This window comes from Cervus canadensis, chromosome 24 (assembly GCF_019320065.1).
Source record: "Cervus canadensis isolate Bull #8, Minnesota chromosome 24, ASM1932006v1, whole genome shotgun sequence".
Lineage (NCBI taxonomy): Eukaryota > Metazoa > Chordata > Mammalia > Artiodactyla > Cervidae > Cervus > Cervus canadensis.
Window position 1 is genome coordinate 14,884,573 of NC_057409.1, and position 12,582 is coordinate 14,897,154.

A 12,582-nucleotide genomic window follows, 5' to 3' on the forward strand; every position below is an offset into this window, starting at 1 on the left:
GGGAGCAGATGCTGAGCTCAGTCTAGGAGACAGTGAAATTTTTATTTTTTTAAAAACTTCACTCATGCAGCCTAAGCAAAGATGCCAAGGAGATCACAGATGTCAGAGAGCTTTATAAATGGCAATGTACTGGGCAAAGTTTCAGGGTCACTCACCCTGTCCCAGCACCCCCAGACCCTCTTGCTAGGGAACAAGAGTTGTGGGTTAAAGCCATTGTCACAGAAAGACAAGCATGGACTTGATTGATTCTCTCTGTCCCCAAGGGTACTGCCAGGCCCAGGAAGGGATTGAGTGGTAAAAGGCATAGCTTTGGTGCCCAAGGGCACTGAGTCTCCCGCTGTGGCAACTTTAGTTGCCTGATATCTCTGAACCTTGGTTTTCTTATCTGGGAAGAGGGTTACACAATGACATTGCAGGGCTACGGTAAGTGAGGGGAGATTCACAAAGCGCATGACATTGTTTAAGGTGCAGCCCCAGAGCCTGGTTATTTAAACACTGGAACAGGCACATCCAAGAAGTCTTCGTGGAGAGATGGCTGCTGAGCTGGGGCCTGAAGGGTGAGCAGGATGTCAGTTGGGGGTGGAGGCGGGGAACGGGCCGAGGGGACAGCAAGAGGCAGGATGACACAGGGTAAAAAAGTGCTGCTCAGCGGCAGCAGCGTGTGGGGCCTGCCTCTGCAATTTGACTTTGTGGGATTCTGACTGGGAGTTCACAGAGTCAGAGACCCCGCTGTGTTCAGTGCCCAGGGCTCTGTGGGAAGCTCCACAAAGGCTCAATTAGGGCCTGTTCCCTCCCGGTAGTGGCTGTGGGCCGGCAGGAAGAGCTGCTGGCAGTGGGCCAGCCTCCCTGCGCATGCCCACCCAGCTTGCCAGGCAGACAAAGAGGGTGGTGAAGGGAGAGGCTGGGGATGAAGGGCCAGGCTGCCTATGGCCTCTTGGAGCCCCCTCACCCAGGGAAGGCAAGGTTCTTGCAGCAGCAGGTCATGGTGGGGAAGATGGGGCATGCCCGCCCTGGACCATCTGCTGCTGCCTCCAAAGAACCCTAAATCTCACGGCCAGCCCTTCTGGCTCCTCCTCGGCCAGTCCGCAGCAGCATTTGGCCCAAGGGCCAGCCTCTACTAATCGAGAATTCTGGTTTGCCTCCCACCTCTGTGGCTGCTCCCTCCCTGCCATCCTTGTTCCTGAGGACTCATCCAGTCCTGGCTCCTTTTGTTCATACATGACATGCCCTCCCTCATCTTCAACTCCCACTGCTCTGAGGCTGCTTTCCAGATCCATCCATCTTGAAGGCCTTACATGTCTCCTGAGTGCCACATTCATCTTTCCACCTGCTCCTCCACACATGCCCATGGGTTCCACCAACTCACTGGTTTAACGTGTCAACTACACCTAATCTTTGTCAACAAACTTGCTGCCAGAGTGATCCTTCTAAAGTGCAAACTGGGTCACAGTCAGTCTTGTGTTCAGGAACATCTCTTGGCGCCTTGATGACTAGTACAGCGCTAAATTCCTTAGTCTGGAATTCAAAGTCCTCCCTCTAATCTCACTTACCACTCTAGTGCCATTGCACTGTAAGTCTACTGACCTAGAGTGGACCCCTCCCCCAGCAAATGCTTTATTCAACTGTCAAACTCCTATTCATCCTGTGAGACCCAGACCAAAAGCTCCCTTCTCTGGGATACCTTCCCTAAATTTTGCAGCCAGTTAAACAGGCTAAATGTTCCCACAGCATTTTGTAAATATTCTTAATATGCTGCCCCATGTTTTATGTGGCTTCCCAGCTAGTGAACGAACCCCTCCTGGGTAGGAATGACATCTTTCTTAACCCTGCACTCTTTGTGCCCATCCCAGGGTCTGGCACAAGGTTGATGGTCAGAACCTGCTTGAATGGTGAAGGAGGGAAGGGTCTGGCCCAAGACTGATCTGCAGAGGTGGGTGCAGACTCCATCATCTTTCTTGGTGGGGGCCTAGTGTCTCCAACACAAGAGGAGAGAAAGAAACTGGGAGAGGGCAGCTCAGAAGTGAAACATCAGAGTGACAGCCACCCCAGGAGCCCTAAGTATGTCCCTGATGGGTTCTCTAGGCCTCCCCGGCTTGCAGACCACAGAGCCAGAGATCTTGCTGAGGACAACCCAGCGTGAGGCTGGAATATGCCCTATGATCTGACAGAATTAGACAGTAAGCTCTCAATTAGCTACTTACTAGCCATGGGGCCTCAGGCATGTCCCGCAATCTCTCTATGCCTCAGTCTCCTTGCTAGTAAAATGGAGACAACAATTCCTACTTCAAAAGGTGTGTTTTTTTCTCACTCATTTGTTCTACAACTATTTATCATTGTGGCAGCAGGCACAATTGAAGGCACAATTGTGGCAGGAGGAGACTGAAAGCAGGAGAAGGGGACGACAGAGGATGAGATGGTCGGATGGCATCACTGACTCAATGGACATGAGTTTGAGCAAACTCCAGGAGCTGGTGATGGACAGAGAAGCCTGGCATGTCGCAGTCCATGGGGTTTCAAAGAGTCGGACACTACTGAGTGACTGAACTGAACTGATTTATTGTGTGCTAGACAGTGTATAGGTTCTGGGGAATCCTGCGGTCATGGAGGTGACGTTCTGTGCAGTTCAGCAGGACAATGGCTGGGGAACACAATTCCCAGCACAGAGAAAGATTCAGCTAAACTGGTGTGCCCCATTTACTCTAGTTTTTTCTAGGACAGAGCCAGGCCCGACCCACCCCCAATCCCTTCAGTGCCTCGACTGGGAAAGCAGCCCCTACCTCAGCCCACCACATCCCTGGGAACACACTGGGGCTTGGAGGAGCTGGGGCTGTTTCAGAAAAATACCCTGCCAAGAATGCGTCACTCGGTCAGGGCCGACCAAGGAAAACATTGGGCCCAGGGAGGGAGATCAGACAGGCCCTCAAGCCGGGCCACTAGAGGGGCAGGCGCCACAAGAAAGCCGAGCCGAGTCAGGCACCAGGTGAAATATGACCTCCAAAGCATTCATAGGCATTTCTTGTATAAACACCCCAGTCCAGACAGGAAGCAGGGCTGGGGGAACTGGAGGGGAAGGTGGCCCCACAGGACCCCCCAGAGGTAGACAGATGGACAGGAAGGCAGGGGAGGAAGAGGTCAGTGGAGAAAAACAATGGGGGGGGGGCGGTGGTTGGAGAGAAGAACAGAATGCTGGGGATAAAAACAGATTATAATATTCCCCTCTCACCCAGACAGAGGCTTCCATTTTCTTCTCTTCACCTGAGAGGTACCGGATCCCCATGCAGGTGGGGAAACTGAGGCTGTGAGAAGCAAAGATGCCAGAGTTCTGGGTCTGTTTCTCATCTGTTGCCCGCTAAGGGTCCTGCCTGGAGGCACTCCAGAATGTTCTCTGAAGAAATGTCTGTCATGACCTCCCTGAGACCCCACAGTGGGTTGGCAGCCAAGCTGGGGCACAAGTCTGGATCTCCAATGGCCTCTCCAGTGACCTCTGGAGGCCCAGAACATTCCTAAGGCTCGGCTCCAGCTGCTGCTGGCAGCGGCATCTCTGCAAATGGAGTGCTATGCTGTGTGTGCTAAGTCACTTCAGTCGTGTCCGACTCTGTGCGACTCCATGGACTGTAGCCTGCCACACTCCTCTGTCCATGGGGTTCTCCAGGCAAGGACACTGGAGTGGGTTGCCACGCCCTCCTCCAAGGGATCTTCTGGACCCAGGGATTGAACCCACATCTCTTTTGTCTCCTGCACTGGCAGGCAGGTTCTTTACCACTGAGCTACCAGGACAATGAAATCACCCAAGAGCTTAGCAGCCAGAAGGACAGCAGACAGCAAAGCAAGCCTTGCTCAGTTAGAGAGATATCTGTGGAGGACTTGGAAGGAGCCCCTTGGAAGTGTGCTAGGATCCAGAATAGCATGGCTGGACAGAGCCTGGCAGAGTCCCTGCTGCACAGACGGGAAGATTAAGAGTGCAGAAAAGGATGCAGTTTACCCAAAGTCACACAGCATGGAGTGCCTGGATAAGAACCCACAGCCTTCCTCTAGGGTCAAGGAAAAAGACTTTTCAGACCATCGTATTCAAAGCCTGCAGGGGTTGCCCCTACTCTTTATATCTTCACGGTCCGAGTTTCAGAGAGGAGATTATACCAGGGCTGAGCCACAAATCATCAGGAGGACTTGGAGGGAACATTCTCTCCAAGAGGTTGGAGGGATTGCTAACTTAAAATGGGTGTGTTTAATAACAGGAGAGGAAAAAGAGACTAGGTACCTTCTTCCAGTCCCATAGGACATCAGGGTTTTCCTAGAGGGTCCCTGATCCCATCTCAAATTTCACCCAAAGCAGGGAGCGAGGATCCTATCCTTAACCCCGGGCACCAGCCCAAATCCTTTCTTTGAAGTGGGAGAAGGTCCCTGCCCCTTTACCTTTGCAGAAGCCCCAGCCTCCGCCCTCCCGCACTCCTCTCAACTGGAGCTTGGGCCCTCGAAACCCCACCCCCGCAGCAGGCTCGAGTCCCCGCCCTTCAAGTGCCCAACTGGCGCCGCCTCCACGAAGCCCCGCCCCCACCTCAGCCAGCCCCGCCCCCACCTCCAGGCCGGGCTCACCTTGGTCTCTGCCAGCTGTCGCTTGAGCAGCTGCAGCGCTTCCGTGTGCTCCCGCTCACTGTCCTGAAGGGCCTGAAGCTGCTCCTTCAGCTCCCTCTGGAACACAGACAAGACAGGAATCGCGGAGCAGGCCAGGGCCAGCCCGGTATTTCCTGGTAACGGTGATGCAGAGCCCAGGCCTGACTGCTGCCGGCGCTGGAAGCTATCCTGGCCCCTTGCCTCCCCTGCCCCAGCACCCTCCTCCTGTCACAGTTCAACAACCACGAAGTCCTGTAGAGTCTGTCTCCCAAGTATCTCCAGAGTCTGTTCCCATCTTTCATCTGAAGTTTTGCAACAGCCTCCACTCAGGCCATCCTAGGAGCTTCTGGTCCCCCAGTCTCCAATCCACCTCCACATACTTTCTGACCCCCTGATGGTCAAGACTCCTTGCTTAGAATGCTCTGGCAGGAACCAAGTCCGTACCACTGTCCAGGGCTGTGACTAACTCCCCACATCCTCTGAGCACCTCCAGTGGGCTAGGCACTGTTCTCAGACCTTAGCTTGTATGGGGTCATCTAATCCTCTCAGTAACCCTGAAGTAGGCATTGTTATTAATCTCCATTTTCCAATGGAGAAACTGGTACAGATAGGCCAAGAAACTGGCCCCCAAACTTACAGCTAAGAATGGAAGGGTAGTGCCAGAATTGGAACTCAGGAAGCCTAGTTCTGGAGACCATGATGATGACACCAGGTGTCAATTTTCTTCAGTAATGAACAACAACAAAAATCCATGATAGACAACATGTCAAAATTTTAAAGGACAGGATCATTATGACTAATTTTTCCTTTGCCTCTGGTTCCAATATGGCTCAGTAAGTCATGGCTAGTCATCTTGTCTCTATTTACAAATCTGATATTTTGTTCATCATGCATTTTTTTGGACATTAATTTTGATTTTTAAAAATTTCATTACGAATTATTCCTCTTGATTACTGAGTTTGGGGGCACCTGCTTCAGCTTTGTGCCTGAAGCAAGTGTCTCAGTGCCCTCATGCCCGTCCCACCGCTGTCTCCACCATCCTTCCCCCATCACTCCCAGCCAGCCAAAGCGGTCTTCTTCCTGTTCCTCACTCTGGGCTTGCTTCAACCCTGTGCCTGCACTTGCTGCTTCCTCTGCCTGGTGCACTTCACTCTCAGGTATCCTCCCCTGATTCCCCTGTAGCATTAACGTAACAACTCAGATGCTGCCTCCTCTGAGAGGTCTTGCCTCACCAGCCCATGCACAGTAGCATTCCTTCCATCCTCCATCACATCCTATTTTGTGGTCTCCATGATCTTGCTTATTTATCTGACAGTGTGTTTACTGTTCCTCTTCTCCACTGGAATGTGAGTTTTAGGAAGGCAAGAATCTTGACTGACATGTTCATTGTTCTATCCTCAGCACTTAGAATAGTGCCCAGCACACAGTAGGGCCTCAATAATTATTTGTCAAATGAGTGAACGGGGCACAGAGATGGATGGCTCCCAGTTCATGTGTGTGCTAAGTTGCTTCAGTCATGTCCTACTCTGTGTGAATCTATGCACTGCAGCCTGCCAGGCTCCTCTGTCCATGGGATTCTCCAGGCAAGAATACTAAAGTGGGTTGCCATGCCCTCCTCCAGGGGATCTTCCTGACCCAAGGATCGAACTTGTGTCTCTTATGTCTACCTGCATTGACAGGTGGGTTCTTTACCACTAGCACCACTTGGGAAGCCCTGGCTTCCAGTACTTCTGGACATTTAGTCCATGGTATCACAGCTGGTTGTTCTCCTGGCTGTCCTTCATCCATCCCCATGCAGGGCAGGCCTACCCTACCATTTTCTATCTCCCCTGCACCCAACAATGGCCTGGCATTGAAATGGGGCTCAAAGAAGTTTTCTCTGGGAGTGAATCTCCATGGAAACAGCCTCTGGCCCCAGCTCTCTAGTCAGCCTGAGGTGTGAGTGGTGCCAGGGAGCTGACTTACCTGCTCACCCCCACCTCCTGTTCTCCTGTCTCATCAGAGCAGGGAGAGCCCTTGAAAACATCTAATCCAACTAATTTTACAGGCTAGATAGCAACGTGAGAAAATGGTCACAATGACATGCTAAGGGAAGCATGTAGAAAACAAAATGATCTGTGCTTACTATCCCTTATTCACTCAACAAATATTTATTGAGCAATTATGATGTACCAGGCAGTGTGAGGCATTGGGGACACAGCAGAGAACCAGACAGACATAGTCCCTACTGATAGGGATCTTCCAGTCTAGTGGGGAAGACAGATAATATTGTTGTTTAGTTACTAAGTCATGTCTGACTCTTTTGTGACCCCATGGACTGTAGCCCTCCAAGCTCCTCTGTCCATGGGCTTTCCCAGGCAGAAATACTGAAGTGGGTTGCCATTTCCTTCTCTAGGGGATCTTCTCAACCCAGGAATTGAATCTGCATCTCCTGCATTGGTAGGCAGATTCTTTACCACTGAGCCACCAGGGAAACCTTCAGATAGTTATCCGTTATGGTCTATGCCATGGACAGAGGAGCCTGGTGGGCTACGGTCCATAGGGTCACAAACAGTCAGACATGACTGAAGCAGCTTAGCATGCATACATGGTCTATGCTCTAGAGAAAATAAAGCTGCGTAGGATGGGTGATGAATTTAGTAGGGAAAATAAAGCCATGTAGGATGGGTGATGAATTTAGTAGGGTGTCAGAGAAGGCTTCCCTGTGGAGGGCACACCTCAGACGACAAGTGAAGGATGAAGAGGACCCAGCCTTGAAAATACAAGTTAGATAGAAAACTCGGAATAGCTAGTTTTATGGGAGAAGAGAGCTTGCACAGACATAATAACTGGAACTCCCGTACCATCTCAGGCCATAAGGCAACCAGAAAGATGGATATGACAGGCCAAACCCAGTGAAACAGAAGGAAGAAGCAGCCTGGGTCCCTGATGGGGTAGCCACCCCATCACTGCACTCAGGGATGTGCTAGGAAGCTTGCCCTCTGTAAAAAAGATAAATAGACTCAGTTTATAGTGCTGGCCAATTTCCATGGTGTAAAGGCTCCCTCAAAGCCAATTTCAAGCTCTCCATGTAAGGTCATCAGATGCAGAGCTGAGACAAAATTTGCAGTTAGTTCTCAGGAACCAGGGCAAGTTGGCCCTGGCACACCATTGCCTGGGCTCCTTTCCTATAGACCTGTTTTATGTGGAAGAGAAATACACCCTCATCTATTTTCAGTTACTTTGGGCAACTCTCTATTACTAACAGTTGGAAGTCATTCCTCATAGATTCTCATGCATCTGAGCCACTGGAATAGATAAATCACATTCACCTAAGAATACAGAATGACTGCTCCCCCCTGACGGCCTTGGGTCTGTCCAGCTTGGGACAGTCTGCTTGAGATGCAGGGTTTGAGGAGATGAACCAAATGCTACAATTCTCTCCCTTGGTTGCCCTCATAGACCCAACCACTCAGGCAGTTCTTCAGATTCTCTGAGAAAACTGCCCTGGAGGCCACGTTCTTCACATTGCTCAGGGCACCCCAGGGACATGGCCAAATTCCTCCCTGCTTTCAGGGTCAGGGAATAACAGGATCCCGGGAGCAATGGAACACTCATTCGTCCGTTCCGCAAACATGTGCTGAATGAGGCCTCCTTGGGCCCCACATGCTGCTGTGTCAACGAAAGGGAGAAGGATGGGGGTGAGTCCCAACCCATAATGCTTCAGGAGGTATGTAGATGGACTGGGTGGGTCGGGGGGAGACAGGGACAGAGACATTTACATCACAGTGAAAGCTGGAATAGTGGTATGGGACCCCAAAACTGCCCTTCCTCTCATGTTCCCCATTTCTGTGCAGGGCACACCCCCTATACCTGCTGCCACCCAAGCCAGAAATCTAGGAGTCACCCTTGACACGGCCCAGCCACCAATCCAATCAGTCATCGGGCTAGCCCTGGAATTTGTCCTCTCCTCTCTATACCCACTGCCCCGGTTCAGTTTTTATCACTTCTTTTCTGGACCATGGCTCCAGGCTCCTCCCTGCCTCACAGAGCAGCTGAGATGACGGTTCTCCAGGATGGATGTGTTCCTGCATCTCCTCCCCCAGGTCCCTCTGCAGGATTTCCACATTGTCTGGGAAGAAGAGGGCTTCCCAGGTGGCTCAGTGGTAAAGAATCCATCTGCCAATGCAGGAGCTGCAGGAGACACCAGTTCAATCCCTGGGTCAGGAAGATCTCCTGGAGTAGGAAATGGCAACCCCCTCCAGTATTCTTGCCTGCAAAATTCCATGGACAGAGGAGCCTGGCGGGCTATCGTCCATGGAGTTTTAAAGAGTTGGACATGGCTGAGTGACTGAGCACACACATATGCTGGGGAAAAGGGCACCAAGTCTGAATGTGGCATTCAAGACCCTTCAGTATTGGCCCCAGATTTCTTCTCCAGCCTTTTCTCTTCATCCAGACCTAACGTTCAATGCAGTAACTGCTAGTCACACGTGGCTATTTAAATTCAAATGAAATAAAATTGAAATTCAGTTCCTCAGCTGTACTGAGTTGAACCATAAAGAAGGCTGAAAACCAAAGAATTGATGCTTTTGAACTGTGGTGCTGGAGAAGACTCTTGAGAGTCCCTTGGACTGCAAGGAAATCAAATCAGTCAATCCTAAAGGAAATCAACCTTGAATATTCATTGGAAGGACTGATGCTGATGCTCCAATCCTTTGGCCACCTGATGGGAAGAGCCAACTCATTGGAAAAGACCCTGATGCTGGGCAAGATTGAAGGCAGGAGGAGAAGGGGATGACAGAAGATGAGATGGTTGAATGGCATCACTAACTCAATGGACATGAGTTTGAGCAAGCTCCGGGAGTTGGTGATGGACAGGGAAGCCTTGTGTGCTGCAGTCCATGAAGTTGCAAAGAGTTGGACATGGCTGAGCAACTGAACAACAGCTGTACTAGGGTGAACATTTCAAGTGCTCAACAGCCACAGGTGACTGGTGGCTACAGTATCAGAGGGTGCAAATGCAGGACACTTCCATTATTCCAGAAAGTTCTACCGGACAGTGCTGCTCTAGATGCATGAAGGAACTTGCAGTGCCCTCCACCAGGCCTTTATACATGCTGTTCCCTCTGTCTGGAAGGCTCAGCTACATGGTTTTCTCTACTTGTTAGACTAGTGCTTATCTCGGAAGACCTAGATCAGACCTCACCTCCACTGAGAATCCATATCTCAGCTCCATTCTGTCCAGACAATCCCCTGTGAGCAGAGCTTTCCCTCACGCTATCTGGCACATGCTGCATCTTAACAGCAAGGTTACCTGTCAGTCTTCCCCATGAAGTATAGGCTCTTAGGCCAGGGACTGAAAGATTTTCACACCCTCAGTACCTAGGAGAGGGCCAGGCACAGAGTTTACATCCTGAATCTGCCCTGGAGAAAGGCTGGGCTGGGTCAGGGCTCACCTCTGAAAGGGTGGGCTGAGTCCCCAGGCCGGCAGCTCTCAGGTGGGCTACAGATCCCGAGGGAACAGCTAAGTTAGGAAAAACAAAATTCAGAACCCACAGAGCAGGACTAGGAGGCAGCCTGGGCTCTGTTACTCACCCTGCCTTCCCTCCTTCTAGGCCTGGGATCAGACCTGACCCCCTGGGTTAGGAAACTGGCTTTGTCATCCATTAGCTGTGTGATCTTGGGCAGGGACCCTAACCTCTCGGGGCCCCAGTCCCTCATCTGAGAAATGGGGAAAACAATATCTCCTAGGGTTGGAAGGGTGAAATGAGATAATGGTAAGAAGTGTTTAGCCTTACAGTGGAGGGACTGGGTGCTTGGGAGACAGGGGGCCACCATGTCCCATGTGAGGTTCCTGGGTCACTTCTCCATGTCCCTGTGGTTTGCTGTGTCAGGCCCCTCCTTTCCTCCTCACATGGCCAGAATGGAAAGGGGCCCCAGGGACCATCTAGTCCAGCCATCCGGATTTCTAGAACAGGGAACTGAAGTCCAAGAAAAAGGGACTGAGTGGCCCATGGCCACACAGCTTGACAGAGAACCAACTGGGAAATCTCCTCCCAGCAGATGTCAGACAGGAAACAGGAAGCTGTTGATAAACTCCTAAGTGATAGAGCTAACTGTGAGGAAGGACACTGACCCTCCCGGAGGCTCAGAACCGGGTCTGGAGGTGGTGCGGTTTAGGTTTGAATTTCACAGGCAGCGTGTCACTTAATTCTCACAACAACCTCATGAGATTAGTGCCTTTGACACCCCAGTCTCTCAGAGGGGGAAACAGAGTCTCAGAGAGGTCAGGCAGTATGCCAAAGGTGACAGAGCTTGTAAGAATCAGGAGTGGGGATCCAAGTGACTCCAAAATCCATGTTGGAAACTACTCGGTCCCTCTATCAGCAATACAGTAATCACGTCTGGGCACTCACAGTCAGGCTTTGGGCCAGCCACTCCAGGGGGCTGGGGGGCTGCAGACAGCCCTTGCCCTTGAGAGTTTGCAGTTAGTAGGAGAGGCAGAAATAGAAACAGGTAGACTGCAAGGGAGAACAGGATAAACGTGGAGGGAACACCTAGGAACCCAGCAGTGTTGGTGACTCCCTCCCACCCCAGTTGCCAAATCTATCAAGTACAGCTAATGACAGTGCCGGCTCTGTGGTTGTGAGGATTAGGTGACTTAGTGCAGGACCTGTCCGGAGGCCCAGGAAGTGCTCAGTCACTCGTAGTTGTCATTAACATCACAATAATTATAATTGTATGTGAAATAGGCAGTTTCTTAGAGAGGGTATATTTCTGACGTAAAGATCTGGGAAGATGGATGGATGGCTGGGCAGGGTCCCTTCTAGTCTCCAGGGTGGGGCCAGAGCATTCCAGGTGGAGAGAACTGGTTGGGTAGAGGCACTCCTGGTGTGTGCAGGAAGTGAGGGGCAGTTGGGGGTGGCTGGAGCCAGGTATGTGGGTGGAGTCCCCAGCTGGAAAGGCCAGTGGGGCCGGCTGGGATGAGGGCAGCAAGGGGGTGGGGCGGAGTTGGCCTTGGAGGTCAGCCTGGGGGAGCTGGACTCTGCAGGCCCCATCGACGCTGGGGCAGAACAGGAATGGGGGTGGGGGGATGCCCTCCTGAGGGCAGAGCTGCTGGAGAGGGGGCAGAGTCAGGGCTAGTGCTGACGTAAGCACACAATTATGCAAATATGTCAGCCGAGAGACTCTGGGGCTCCTGCGTGCACAAAGAGGCCAGGCCTGGGGCAGCAGCTGAGGGGGAGGACAGATAGCCAGGGCTCACAGGCCCCCAAGGCCAGACCTCCCTGACTGCAAGGCCATCCCTCCTCCAGCCCAGAGGATAAAGCAGCTGCCAGAAGCCATCTCCACCGGCTTCAGGGACCCTCTCACCCCTGTCACCGTTCTGCCCGGTGGTAACAGCATGAACTTGGGTGTCAGAAAAACCTGGGCTCAAATCCTGGCTGCATGCCCTTGGGTTGATCACGTCTTCCCCTCTCAGAGCCTTCTCTATAAGATGAGGACCAGAGCCACTTGGCCGGGGACGTGATGAGGGTAAAATGAGACCCTTGAAAGGGCCCAGCGTGGCGTGGCTCACTATAGGTACTCAAAACCCCTTGTTCTCAAGACTCCTCCCCTCCTCCGCACCCAGTACTGCCTTCTCTTCCCTTCTCTGGCCCAAAGCTGCCCCAGATCTTCACATGGGCAAACTGAACTTGCCTCTTCTCTCCCTTCCCCCAGATCCCTCTTCTACTCGCAGACCCCTGATGCTCCTGTTTCTTCTGTCAGCCCGAACCCTGATGCAGCTTCTCGGCCTCTGAGCCTGCGCTGTCCACTTTGAACCTCATGGTCTCTGGCAGGGCAGCACCGTGTGACTGTGCCCCCTCCTCCAGGCTGCCCACCAGGTGCACCCACATGCCGCCCCTTAAGGCACACTGACCAGGCCAACCTTGCCTGCTCTAGCCTGTTCCTAGTTCCCCCACATCTCCAGGATCAAGTCTACTCTCCTAG

At 52.1% G+C, this 12,582-nt stretch overlaps 1 protein-coding gene across 2 annotated transcripts in view; it reads right to left on the reverse strand.

The window, feature by feature from the left end:
* TRIM62 (tripartite motif containing 62) overlaps positions 1-12,582 on the reverse strand; it is a 36,391-nt gene that overhangs the window by 16,144 nt on the left and 7,665 nt on the right. For both annotated transcript variants that reach the window (XM_043445189.1, XM_043445190.1), the window contains one exon: positions 4,594-4,689. In XM_043445189.1, coding sequence (XP_043301124.1) covers positions 4,594-4,689 — 96 coding nt within the window. The remainder of the gene's footprint in view (positions 1-4,593; positions 4,690-12,582) is intronic.